Below are 14,491 nucleotides of genomic sequence, written 5' to 3' on the forward strand. Positions count from 1 at the left end.
CCCATCTTAAATGAAACCAATAGTAGGGATAAACTTGGCTGGAAAGATACTAGATAAATTTGTTAGAACTTTAACAGAGTAAGTAAGAGTATATTAAATATACGTAGGTGTAGTAGATATAGCTTATGCACTATAAATTGTTAGTCTATATATATAAATAAGATAATTAAAACTTACGCTTACTATGTTAATACTTTATTATAAGGATTAGTCGATCTAACGTGCTTATAACCTAGCTATATATTAGGATAGAGTTTAAATAGCTTAGGTTAAATTTACTGCAATCTTTTCGACGTTCTAATACGCTATTATAATTCGATAATATGTATAGCGCGCCTTTGGATATTATTATGGCTATTATAGCAACTTTCGTACTAGACGTCCTAAACTTTACTATATTAAACAGCCGGTTATTTATTCCAAATGCATCTTTAAAATAGAACTTAAGTTTAGCAACCTTAGAATGGCTTTTAGTGAGCTAAGAATCTAAAAACGAAATCATATAAAAGCACAGTAAAAGCCTAGCAAGACGCTGTATAGCGAAAACTCGTTCAGCCAGCGTTTTAAACATAAAAATGCAATTTTAGATGCTTTGTTATATCTAGAAAAGCTAAAGAACAGTAAGGCCTCCTATAGAAGTTAGTTTATTCTATATTATTGTATAATTAAACTTTACCTAAACTAGTACCTAGAGCGAAGTCGAAATCATCTTAAAGGGGATATAGGAGGTCCCAAACTTGCTCTAGATTTCTTAGTATTAGTAGTAATAGCTCTCCTTAGACGCCGCCTCCGTTAATCGCTAGTAAACGAGTACTAGCAGTTAGTAGAAGGAGCTTTACTCCTAGCGGCCCTTTAGATTAATATAATATACACTTAGAGACTTTAAAGTAATATTTAATGCCTTACATCGGCGTGCCGTATTTATAGACGTAAATATTACACATTAAATGTCTATAAATAAGTGTATGTTCTGGTTTTTTATAAAGGCAGAATAGGTAAGTTCTATTTAACTTTAGTCGGGGAATGCTCTGTTTAAGTTCCTATAGATTCTGCTAGTATAGCTAGAAAGAAGGGATATTATCTATATCTAAATTAGATAGTATAGTTATGAGATTATCCTTTATTAAGCGACACTAGTTATAAGCTAATAGGTGCTAAAGATAATGCTATTTAAGATATACTGCTTAGCAGTAATCGTAATAGAGAGTTCGGAAAAGGGCTTTAGGATAAAAACCTTATATATTTAATAACTAGCAGGAATTAAGGGTTTTAAAATCTTATAATGTATTTTAGGGGGAGAACTATCTATAAGAATAGCTAAGGCAATATATATAGCGGCGTTATTAAGGGAGACTTTATACTAGTAACAGAGTTATAGGAATAAGCCTAGGTGGGCGGAAAACTAATTATTAATGTCATTTCCTTCCCTAGACGTATGGAAGAAACTAAAAGGTAGACTTGTAGTTGTAGTGAAATGAATTAACGCTTTATGGAAAAATGCTTAAAGGTAAGTTGCGGAGAATAGTGCCTGCTTAGTAATTTTTGCTCGTTAAGTATAGTTAGCCTCTTGTAGTAGAGCATCTTTAAGTAAAAAGTAGTGTATAGTTGGTAATACTTCTATAGCATCTAGTAAGGCTATAATTGTTACGCTAGAGAAGGATTTTAATACGTCTAGTAGGCTCTTAATAAAGTTTATAGAGTTGACTATTTATATAACGATAATAATAATATATAGTCGACTTATTACCGATTCCTGGCCTCGTTCTGCCCATCTATAAAGAAGATTTAAAACCTCTTTTAAACTTAAGAAATCCTTTATAAAAAGGCAAAAGACGTTAGTAAAGGGGAGAAGTAATAGTAAGTAGATCCTATTAACTACATCTCTAGTCTTAGGCTTAGGATATTAGTTGCTAACCTAGTTAAGCCTATACCGCTTAGTCTTATAATAGCAGTCTGCCGTTTTACTAAGTTTAATAGAAAGGTTTTCTAGATTAGCCTTAGTGAAGAGCATTGGATTTTCAGCGCCTGCGGTAGTTAGGTTAATATTTAGCCTAATTATACCTTAAACGCTACGCCGTTTGTGGTTAATCGCGGGAAAGAGAGCTCTTAGTGCTTGTTTTTTATTCTTCTTTCTAATAAAAAGGAGTAAAGATAAATACTAAGTGTCTGCGTGTGTTATATCGGCTATAAGTTTTTAAAGTCGTCCCTTATAGGTTATTGACTACTTATTATAATCCCTATAGAGTTTTAACTACTTATTATGCGGATAGGTAATTATATTGGCAGAAACGGGTTCTAGGACGAAAGCTAATCTTTAGGCTAAATGGAATTTTTCTATTTTATATTGCTGCGTGTGTCTTTAGTTACTCTTTTCTAATAGCATAATTAATTAGCCGGCCACTACCTTTCTACTACTAACCTACCTAGCTATATCCCCGGACTATAATAAAGAGGATTAAAATTTTAATACAATACTTGCTAAGCTTAAATTCTCTATATATTGTATAAAATACTTTATAAGGCCTTATCCGCCATAAACTTATATAAAGAGGTGTGCGTTCTTAAGACGATTAAGGAAGAAGAATTAGAATCGTGTAATTTTGGTTAATTGGCTAATTATAGATCCTAATCCTTATATCTAGCTGGGTAGGGAGTAGAGCTATAGACCCCTTTTACTAAATAGCCGTAGCAGTTGTTAAAAGTTTAACAGAGCGACGCTATAAGGTCTACTAATTGGAAGATTAGCAAATATAAACTAGTAGCAAAGACAATATAAGTGTGGAGTTATAGTAAACTTCTAAGAAGATAGTAATGTTAGTAAACCTATTATGCTTACGCCTCTATCCTAATATGATACTTAAGCCGACGTTGTATGTTCTTTAATCCCTTTAGGTTAATAATTAGATAAAATTAAGCGCTTATACTAAAATCCTTGACTTAAATTTCTAGTAATATAATATTTCTTTATAGATATAAAAGTCGGCTTTCCCCTCGCTACATCCTAATTCGAGAAATTCGCACTTACTAAATTTCGTCCATATCTTTGTTAGACGGGCGAAGTTTGGGCCCAGTTTGCGTTTTAGGGGGTAGCGTAGGCTAGATTTCTTATTAAATAAGTCTTACGCTTTTTATAGAATTGTTAGGAGTTAGTAGCTAGTCCTTTAATGCTTTTTATTTTATAGCCTTACTACCGTAAAATAGATCTATATATTGAGAAAAAGGCTTTTTAAGAAACCGTATATCTAGTAACTTAGATCCTTTATCTAGAATAAAAATAACCTACGGAAAATTCGTGTTTGTTAAATTAGCTCTATTATAGATATTTATAATATTTATTAACTATAGAGAGTTTGTAATAACGTATCCGAATTTCTAAGGCGCTCTAATAAAGTTATTGTTAAAATATCCGTCTATAATTTCGGAAGCTATATTTTTTATAGCAAAGCTATCGTTTCCTATCCTGCTATATTTTAAGGTTATAATTTAAAAGAAAGCAACCTAATTTATAATCTTGTATTTATTAGATAGAGATTTAATAGTAAAAAGGGCGCTTTAAGTAGTTGTTATAGTAGTTTTAGGAGGTTGCTAGACTATAAGGTAACCCATTTAACTTTACTTATTGCTTCCCTGCTGCTGCTCGTAGCTCTACTACTGCTTGTAGCTCTGCTGCTGCTCGTGGCTCTACTGCTGCTCGTGGCTTTACTGCTACTTGTGGCTCTGCTACTGCTCGTGGCTCTACTACTACTCGTAGCTTTGCTGCTGCTCGTGGCTCTACTACTGCTTATAGCTCTACTGCTGCTTATAACTTTACTGCTGCTTATAGCCCTGCTGCTGCTTATAGCTAGCTAAATAAGTACTCTTGGGCACTTCCGATACAGGTGCTTGTATCTCTTTTATCTAAAGGTCGGAATCGTTTGTATCCCTCTACCTAAAAAAGCAGAAGAAAATAAATCGTTTAACTGCGAATAATGTAAGCATAGCTTTTGGACTAACTATATTATCTATACTATATAATATAGGTAGGAATAAAAGATTCTTATTAGAGATATAGGAAGCCTATAGCGGTTTACCGCATCTATAATTAATAAGCTTACTACTAAAATTAACGCTTAGAGTAAGAGTGGGGTTTAGGAGTATTTGCTGCTTAAATTTGGCATAAAGCACTTCTAGTTAGCGGTCTACCTCTAATTTAAAATCCTCGTCACTAATTTTATATAATTCTTTAGGTCGCTAATTATAAAGGGAAACCCGGATTTCTGCTTTATTAGGGTCTTCCCCTAAAAGTTCCTTAATAGGCTTTAACTTAAACCCGAGATTACTAGCTAGCCTCGTGAATTTATACTAAGCCCTCTTTTTAGCGGAGTTATTGCTCTTTTTACTACTTTTAATGTTATCCTTCTTACTTCTTTTGTTTACTAATGGAGATATATCGGTTATACTAGGAAAATATCGTAGTGAGTATAAGTAGAGTTGATGATAGCGAATAAGTAATCCTAGGGTGTTTGGTATATAACGCTCTCTATTTAAACTAAATTAAACTAAATAATAACCGTCGTGCTCTAATAACCCTATATAGCAATGCGTAATTATCTCTCTTATAGAATCTTTATGGTTTAGCGGTAGTATTCCCCTTAAGATTATTATTACGGGTTTGAGATACTTTAAATCTTTAAAGAATGTTTTAAATATTAGGATTATGCCCGGTACCTTAAGTAACTAAATTAGGACCTTTAGGCGTAGCAAATTTGGTATATTAGAAAAAACCTAACCGGTATTTACTAATATTATTACTAGATTTTTGTTATTAGAACACGCTAATGGTGTAAGGGATTATAGGCTCCGGACCGTACCCCCGTTAAAAAAAGGCAGTATTAACTTATTATTGTTGGTAATAAACTTTTAAACTTGCTGTATATGCCTAATATAGTAGCAGATTTCCTATTATTTGTAAGTAATATACTAAAAAATCTTAATTACAGGAAGTAAACCTCTAGGCACTTCTAACTCTATATTATAGGAAAACATCTAAGTTTAAGGTCCCCCTATAACCCTATATACGGCAATAGCGTATTTATTATATAGCCTAACTATTTATATTTAGGTTGTTGGATCCAGTTTATAACTTTACCCTACTTATTGTCACTTAGTTAAAGGAGCCATCTTTATTTACCTAACGTATCCCTATGAGATTAATAGAAGCGGACTAGTCGGTATACTTCGCTGTTAGTAGCTTTTTAAGCGTATAAATACCTTTCTTAAATATATGTCCCTGTTCGCTTAGATATACCTATCCCTATTAGATTAATTAACCGTAAATAAAGCTATAAACAAACCTAATAAATATAGGTCAGTACACTATTATCTATCCTCTAAGAAGAGTATATTCTAAGCTGCTATAATACAATACCTGCCATGCAAGTAAAGTAAAGACGTGTTGTTCTATATAGGGAGCCTCGGTAGTTCTTAGTGAAGTAGTTTTAGTAGGTGTTTTCTAGTACTAGATTTCTAGACCAATATATCGAATTTCGCAGGGTTAATAATTATAGGGATGTAATTCCCTAGATTAAGTCGAGCGCAATCCTATTTAAAAACTTTTTCTAAATAAGAGACATGGTTTAGATCAAGATACTCTTTCTTAGGCCTATGAAATTTTAGATACTATAGAGCAATCTTTACTATACTAAGAAAGTGTTTCTATAGGTCTTTAGAAATAGCTTTATCCTATAATATATTTGCCATAATTATAGGTTATAGAGGAATTAGCTAGTATTAAATCTCTTTATACCTTCTAGCTAGTTTATAGGATTACCTAGCTTATACGATTTACTAGTAGTTATTTTTAACTTTATAAAGGCAGCAAAACAGGCTTATACTTAGACCCTACTATTACCTAGCTTATATAATCGCCTAGCTTACGCAATTACCTAGCTTATAGAATTGACTAGCTTGCAGCTAAGCGTTAATAAAGGGCACTAGATTATAATTACCTAGCTCTTACGATCTCCTACGAGCGCCTAGCTCCTATAAGCACTTAGCTTATACGACCACCTAGTTTATAGGATTGGCTAGCTCCTACAAGCACCTAGCTTATATAATCGCCTAGCTTGTAGGATCGGCTGGCTCCTACGAGCACCTAGTTCGCATAATTACCTAGCTTATATAATTACCTAGCTTATAGGATTACCTAGCTCGCAAGATTACCTAGCTCGTGGAATTACCTAGCTTGTAAAATTACCTAGCTTGTAAAATTACCTAGCTTATAGAATTACCTAGCTTATAAGATTACTTAGCTTATAGAATTACCTAGCTTATAAGATTACTTAGCTTATAGAATTACCTAGCTCGCAAGATCCCCTAGCTCGTAAGATTACTTAGCTTATAAAATTACCTAGCTTATAAGATTTCCTAGCTTATAAGATTACCTAGCTTATAAGATCCCCTAGCTTGCAAAATTACCTAGCTTATAAGATTACCTAGCTTATAGGATTACCTAGCTCCTACGAGTATCTAGCTCCTATGAGCATTTAGCTTATACAATTACCTAGCTCGTATAATTACCTAGCTTACACAATTACCCAGCTTATAAGATTGCTTAGCTCGTAGGATTGAAGCCACAAAGTTGCTAAACCTATTAATATTTTATTTGTACGCTAGGCGTTAATTAGAAGGCGCTAGGTTAGATTACCCTACTTATACAATTACCTAGCTTATAGGATCCCCTAGCTTTTATAAGCGCCTAGCTTATAGGACTAAAGCTATAGCCGCTAAATCTGTTAAAATCCTAGCTATATGTTTAGAGGGCGCTACGCTTATCTACCTAGCTCGTACGATTACCTAGTTTGCATAATTATCTAGCTTATACGACCACCTAGCGTATCTCTTTTTATAATTTACTATAAATTCCACGTTCTTCTAAAAAAAATTCTATACGCTCCTAGGTAGAATGCCTTAAATCAATTGAAGTTTAATTCTAGAGCTGCTTAAGGCGATTTATATATTATCGACCTAAATCGGACTTGTTTTACTACCGTCTTACTTTAGTATAATATAACTATCTAGTTCGACTTAGGAGTCTCTAAGTATGTAAATATATATAATAATTAGTATTAATCCATATAAGGTATAGCAGGCTTTATAAGATAATTTAAATATTATCCCGTGCAACTATATATAAAAACTTAGAAAAGAATATACCCAAGCTCTAATACTTTAATATTAAATAGAAGATTAAGAATAAGAACTCTATCGAATTATAAGAGGCTCTACACTCCTATAATATACACTAGGATCTATATTAAAACACCCCTAATCTATCATTAATTAAATAGTAATTAACCCTCAGCCGACATTTAATCTGTGACTTAACTATAGTAGTTTGACCGCTAGCATACCACAGTAGCTTTAGGGATGCTTAAGGCCCTATAACTACTACCCTCTATAATACTTAGCTTGGATATAGGAGTCTACAATACCGAGCTTAGGTAAGATGCCATATTTATTAAAACAGTTAGTGTAGAATTGCTAAAGGAGATATTAGCTGTTGTATATATATCCCAAATTTCTAGTATTCTACTATATAGCCTTAATATCTACCCCCTAATGGTTTTCTAGGAGCATCTGATATAATCCTAGTAGAGGATTAAGCCAGGTCTCCTTCTGCCACTAAGCTATAACCTACAAATTATCCCAGAACTGCTTTAGTATTTTAGCCGATTATCCCTCTCTTTACGGAAATAGTATAAATAGGGATTTATTATCCCCTATTTTATAAAGTTCTAGCGCCGCCTAATTCTCCACATATTAATATCCTCAAACCTTATACTTCTCTTTAGCCGCTTAGACATGTAGGGTCTCTACTCTACGTAACTAAGTATATGCCTCCTTCCGCTAGGAGGGTTTAGGGTATAAATATACCGCTCTAAGCCCAGAAATAAAACATTAAACTTAACTTAAATAGAATTGGAGGATATTATAGAAAGGAGTTAACTAAGGGATGGCTATATTAAATATTAATTACACACAAACCCTACTCTTTGCGCTCTTTCCTTTAATTACCTTAAGTGTTTCGCTGCCTCGGTCGTATTTATCTAGCCTATTATAATTATTTTCGTGCTAAAAGGAAAAGGTTAGTAACGTCCCTAGATGCTATAATCCCTTCCTGTTATGTAAGACCTAGATCGTCTTATGTAATCCTTATAGGTTATAGTTATATCAATAATAGTAAAGATTGGCGAAGAACTGCCGTAACTAAATATAAGCGTTATGCTCCTTATCTTCCGTAGTCTTATAGACAGGATTAGGTAAGTCCATTTTATCTATATCTCTATCCTAATAATTATTCTAACTAGATATATCTTGGTTAAATAAGAACGCGGTTCCGTTAAAGGTATACCTAGCGGATATATCTAGGCCCTCGCTATATTCTATAAAATAAACCTTTTCTTAAGGATACTTTTCCATTAGGGTATTAAATTCTTTAGACTTAGATATGTATTATAACACTTTTATATTTATCTTAAACTTTTAAAAGCTTAATTTTCGGACTAGTGACTATATTGGAGAGGTCCACTGTATACTATAGCTTAACTTTATCTTACTAAGCATTCTAAAAATGCCTTTAATATCTACTTGGATATAGAAGTTAAAATTAAAGTATAGCTTAGCAGAGCCAGGTATAAAGTAGTTTGTAGCGCGAGAACCTAATATATACGCGTTGCTCTTGGCTATTGCGTTAAGAAGGCCCTTAGGATTAGTAAAGTGGGGTCTTAAGTAACGTATAGGGTTCTTTCTCTCCCTATACACCTTTAACGCGAGTGTTAGTCTATTTACTGTGCCGCCCTTACCTTTTATATATAACGTAAGCGTGAGATTCTTATAGTTTGAGATACTTATAACCTTATAGAGTTTATAGAAGCCGTTTAAGTATAACGTATTAATGTTTGTGGGGGGAGTATAATGACGTCGTAAGATTAAGCGGAGGATTGAAGGAAGAGAAAGACTTAATAGCTAATAGCGAAATATTGATATTAAGACTTTTATTATGTTTGTTCGATCTCAAACAAGATTAAAGAAGTTGTTAAATAGTATTATTTTCTTAATCCTATAAATTATATTAGAATTAAATATATAAAAAAGGAATGTAGTATTAGGATTGAAAATCCTATACAGGTAATATAATTAAATCTTTAATATTTATCTAAATATATCTAAGGCACTAGAAACTAATAACACTATTACTATATATATTTAACTACCTTATCTACTTTACCTACCTCACCCACCTTATCTGCCTTATCTGCCTTATCTGCCTCGCGCCCTAGCATAGTTATATTACCCCCCTCTTTTAAAAAAGCCTGCCCTTAGGTGTTGTTTAAGCTCCTTATTGTCGTCTAAATTGTCGTAATTGTCCAACCCTTCTTCTTAGCATTTAATCCAGTTTTCTAGTTTACGTGGTGGTCTGGGGAGGTCTGGTTAGGCTAGGTAGAAATCCTGTAGCTTATAGGGGGAATACTTAAAATTAAATACAGGATACCATTCCGGGTCTTTATTATGGCTTACCTAGCTTGTATAGTATTTCAAGACATTACGGTCCTTTTTAACTGCTAGGATTTCTTCGACTTCTTATTCCTCGTCCTCTATAATCTAGATTAGTGGGGGGGGGCCGTTATACTGTCCAGATAATGGGTTGTTTATAGCCTTTTATAGTCGATCTGGGGAGAAGATAGGGGAACTCTAAATTTTAAGGAAGTTACTCTCGATAATAGATATGCCTTTTGTTTTTAAACCTAGCTAAAACGCCTTATAGAGACTACCTCTAGGAGTATATAGTATCTGTACTTAGAGTAGGTACTTTAGGATAAGGGTCATTATAGCTATAAAGAGTATAGATTAAGCTTAAATAAGCTGACTAAGGGGATAAGGTGGCTACTAGGGAAGAAATTACAAGCGTAAAAAAACTCCAATTAAGGCGATATTAGCAGCTAAGATAATACATATCGGCATAGCTATAAACTACAAATTCTCAGCCATTTAAGTATCTATGATTGCGGAGAGGGTGGTTAAGTAGGGTAATAAAGGTGACTAAGATAACGACTAAACTTTTTTTATCCCTTATACCACCCCTATCCCCTATATTATCCTCACCCCCTATATTACCCCTATCCCCTATATTATCCTTACCCCCTATACTATCCTTACCCCCTATATTAACTACTACCCTAAAAAAGCTAAGGGCATTATAGAGCCTCTAATTACTAAATTTGGTGTCCCCGGATATTTTAACATTTTATTAATTAGATATCCGTGTACCGATTATAAGAAAAGAATAAGGACTTTGTCTATTAAATATAGCTTTAAGAGCCTCTATATATATATAAGAAAGGTATAAGAAATGAGAATAAGAAGGGGGGAGGGGGGTGGTAATGAAAATAAGGGGTAGGTGACCGAGTCAATGACTAAGTCAATAACTAAGTCAATAGAGGTAGCTAAGTCGGTGACAAGATAACCTAATTTAGGTCGACATATTTATATATACAATTCTGCCGCAGCTATAGATTAAGACTATATAAATTATAAGTAATATGCAATCACGTTTTATAAGAGAATTTTATAATAAAACTATTTAAGGGAGGTTGTTTTATATGATTAAGAGGATATACTAATAGTAGAACTACAGCTTATTAAGTCGATAAGAATAATATACGGATTTTCCGGCGGAGTTAAGGCGTTAAATTAATCGATTGCGCTAGTCCTATTAGAAAGATAGCTATATATATAGCAGTTGATTAAAGAAAGAGGAAATAATTCTAAGACTTGCGGAGTGACTGTAAGAGGCGTAGTAGTTTTATATCTAATAGCTATCCCTATAACTTATAGAGAAAAGGCTAGTTAAGGAACTACTAAACTATATAACGCAGAATTTATAACTATTAGCTTCTAAATTATTTTAAAAATATAAATAAGAGATGCTAGTTCTACCTCCCGCTGTAAAATAAGGTTAGGTGTTGTTAAAAGGTACCTTATAATCCCGGTAAAGCAATAGGCTAAAATTCTATATAGAATTCCTTCCCCCTTAATTTGCAGTAATAAGTACAGTAGGCATTTTATCTAATATATAGTTTTAGAGCCTAAAAGCGGTCGGAAAAAAGAATACTAGGGAGAGTAGTAATTTATGCATTATAAAAGTTAGTCTTAGAATATAGCAGTAGAAGATAGTACCTGCCTCTAATATAAACATAAACACGGCACTTTAAGAAGCAGTTGCTACCTAAAATTTAATAAATAAGTTAACTGGGCCTCTAGTAACACTAATCTATCGCTATAACCTAACTTACTATAAGGGATGCGCCTGTTAATACGTTATAAACAAGCCGCCGCAATCTTATTTACTAAAACGGAAGTACTATTAACTTACTTTGGTACTTTGCGCTAGCTTATATATTAGAGAACGATAAATAATATATCTAAACTCCCGTATATATTATATAGTATTAAATAGTAGAGCTAAAACGTATCCCTAGATTGGAAAAGGGCGAGAAATAACTGGCCTTTTTATATTTATCGTGCCCTATTAGCGCCGCCTATATTGCCTTAGTAGTAATATAATCGCGGCTACGAAGGCTAGTATCTTAGCGATTGTACTAAGACTAACCTTAATACTCTTAGCCTTTACTATATAACTCTGTAAAGAATTACCAAATAGAGTGCCGTTATTTAGCACTTATGTCTGCGTAGTGGTAGAAGCGGTNTNATACTTNTTATTANAGGAAATAATAGTACGGAAAGAAGTAACTAGCGTACTAGGTTTATCTAAGATCTATAAGCTTGTCCAAGCTCTAGAGTAGCTCCTACCTATAGCTATACTTAATAGAATAATTTCCGAAGTTAATATAGGAAAGATACTAAGAAGCTTAGCACTTAAGGACCCTAAATCTATTATTGAGGTAGCTAGTATAAAATTTGTCGTGCTGCTCTAGTCTATTTAGTCCTGTCTAGTTAAACCTGGTAGTAAAACCGCAGCTATTTCTTTGGCTAGAATTGCGGAACTTAAGGAAATTAAGGAACTAGGAGCGATATCTAAAGTGCTTAAAAATCATCTAAGTGACTATAGCGTTGTTAGGGAAGTTGGAATTATCCGTATAAGCGCATATATAGTAGCTGTAACTTTTATAATATAAAAAGAAGAGATAGAGGTAGAAATAGAGGCTGTGGGATCTAGAGATATGTATAGAAGTCTAATAGCAGAGCTTATAGGATTTGAAATAGATATGGTGTTAGTTAAAACTAAAATGGATATAGTGCTGGTAAGAATTAAGATAGATATAATGCTATTAGAAACTAAGGAAGATGTAACGCTGGTAGGAATTAAAATGGATATAGTGCTAGTGGGAACTGAGGTAGATATGGTGCTGGTAGAAGCTAAAATAAATATAGTGCTAGTAAGAACCGAGATAGTTTTGGTGCTGATAGGAACTAAAATAGGTGTGTTATAAGTTAGAACTAAGATGGCTATAGTACTGGCGAGAACTAAAATAGATGCGTAGTTTATAGAATTTGAGATAGATATAGTATAGCTGAATATAAAAGTACTGCTAGCTATTATAAGGCCCTCCCCGTTTATAGGCCGTGTTAATAAAAAAGAGAGCAGCTGTATGGATTTGGAAAGGGTAGTTGAAATACTTAAATATCTGTTTAAACTTGGGATTAAACTTATAAACTGGGAAGCTCTACTAAGGGAATCTAGAGAAGTGTATATTAACCTAGATATCTAGCTTAAATCTAATATAAGCGGCAGTACCGTAGAGCGCAATAGTCCGTTAAAGGGTTATGTAATAGTTTTAACCGTCCCTAGGGAGTTAACGGATCTTAAAGTTAGATCCGTTGTGGTGCTTATAAGAAAGATCTAGGGATTGGCTTTAGTATAAGCTATAGTAGCGCTTTAAAGTTCTATAGGGCTATTACTCTTTAAGGAAATCTAAAGACTATTTAAAGTTTAAACACCATTTAAAATTTCTATAGTAGTTATAGTTGCCCCTACGGAATTAATAGATATTAAAGTTAAGTTATTCCTAGTCCTTATAAGAGAGAGCTGGAATAAGGCTTTAGTATAAGTTATACTAAGGCTTTAAGAGAGGATAAAGCTAGTGCCCTTTAAGATAATTAAAAAGCTTTCTAAACGTAATAATCCGTTCGGATTTGCTATAGTCGTTACCGTCTGTTAGAGGTTAGTGGGTGTTAGAGTTATATCTGTCCTAGTGCCCGTAAGAGAAAGCTAAGATTCGATTTTAATATAAATTGTAATACTACTTTAAGGCCCTATAAGACTAGTAGCTATAAAGAGAATTAAATAGCTTTTTAAAAGTAGAGGTCTATATATATTTATAATCGTTATTACTGCTAATAGTAAGGTAGTAGATATTAAACTTAAGTCTATCCTAGTACTTATGCGAGAATAATAGGGTCCAATATTAGAAGAGGTTGTAATGGTTTAAGGCTCTATAAGGCTAGTGCTCTTAAAAAGGATAGAAGAGCTTTAAAAATCTATAGGACTGTCTGATAAGCTAATAATAGTGCGAACGCCATCTTTGGAAGTTAACTTGTTAGTCTAAGTTTTTTAGATTATAGTCTATGCCGAAAAATAAGCAGCGAAGTCGCTAGGTAGCGTCAAAGACGTTCTTTTTATAGTAGTATTTTACCACCTAGGAGCCTATGCAATTATTATAACCGCGGATAACGTTGCTTTAACGCTATTATAATCTAAAAAGAAGTAAGGGATAAGAAGAAGCAAAAGACCTACGATAAGATTTGTTACTATCTTTATACTTATTAATATAAGGAAAGTCGTAGGTGCATTACTTGTTTTCCGAGTGTTAATACCGCTTGCTAAATAATATTAGTGTGTACCTTATTGTTACCCTTAATGGCAGGTATAAAGTTAAGGGATTTACTAAATAGGAAAGGGTTTACCGACTTTACTATCGATATAATCGCCTATTACATATTTAGTTATTATAATACCACTCCATAACTATTAACTCGAGACGGGTGTTAACTACTTTAATACCTCCCTTTATTAGACATAACCGATAGAAGCTAATAATAATAGCAAGACTATAGAAGAAAATAAGACTTAGGGAGAAGGGACTTGCTTATCTGATTTAAATAAGTGTATTAGCAGGGAGGCGATCCGCCGACGGAGAGAAACACTTTTTAAAAAGGCGGACGAGTTAGGAAAAATAAGTGATGCGTATATCTACCTTCTTGTATATAATGGGGGGAGATACTACTTATATTTATTTAGAGATAAGCCTTTCTAGCCGCCGTCTAAAGAGCATATTGTATACCTTACTTACCCTCTTAATATAGTATATACTAATAAAATGCAGAATCAAAGCTTCCTAGTACCTAAAAAAAGAACTCCGGCTGATTTTAGGCTAAAGTATAGGGGAATAATGAAATAAATTTGCAGATACATTGTATGGCTAGACTAGTT

The 14,491-nt window shown here is 33.4% G+C and overlaps 1 protein-coding gene across 1 annotated transcript; it reads right to left on the minus strand.

Moving 5' to 3' along the window:
* Positions 1–232: 232 nt before the first annotated feature.
* K441DRAFT_534546 (uncharacterized protein) lies at positions 233–478 on the minus strand (the record flags this gene model as incomplete). Its single annotated transcript, XM_067642330.1, has 1 exon — positions 233–478. A coding segment is annotated over one exon (246 nt), but the record flags the coding sequence as incomplete, so codon positions are not given.
* Positions 479–14,491: the final 14,013 nt, after the last annotated feature.

This window comes from Cenococcum geophilum (assembly GCF_001692895.1).
Source record: "Cenococcum geophilum 1.58 unplaced genomic scaffold K441scaffold_2, whole genome shotgun sequence".
Lineage (NCBI taxonomy): Eukaryota > Fungi > Ascomycota > Dothideomycetes > Gloniales > Gloniaceae > Cenococcum > Cenococcum geophilum.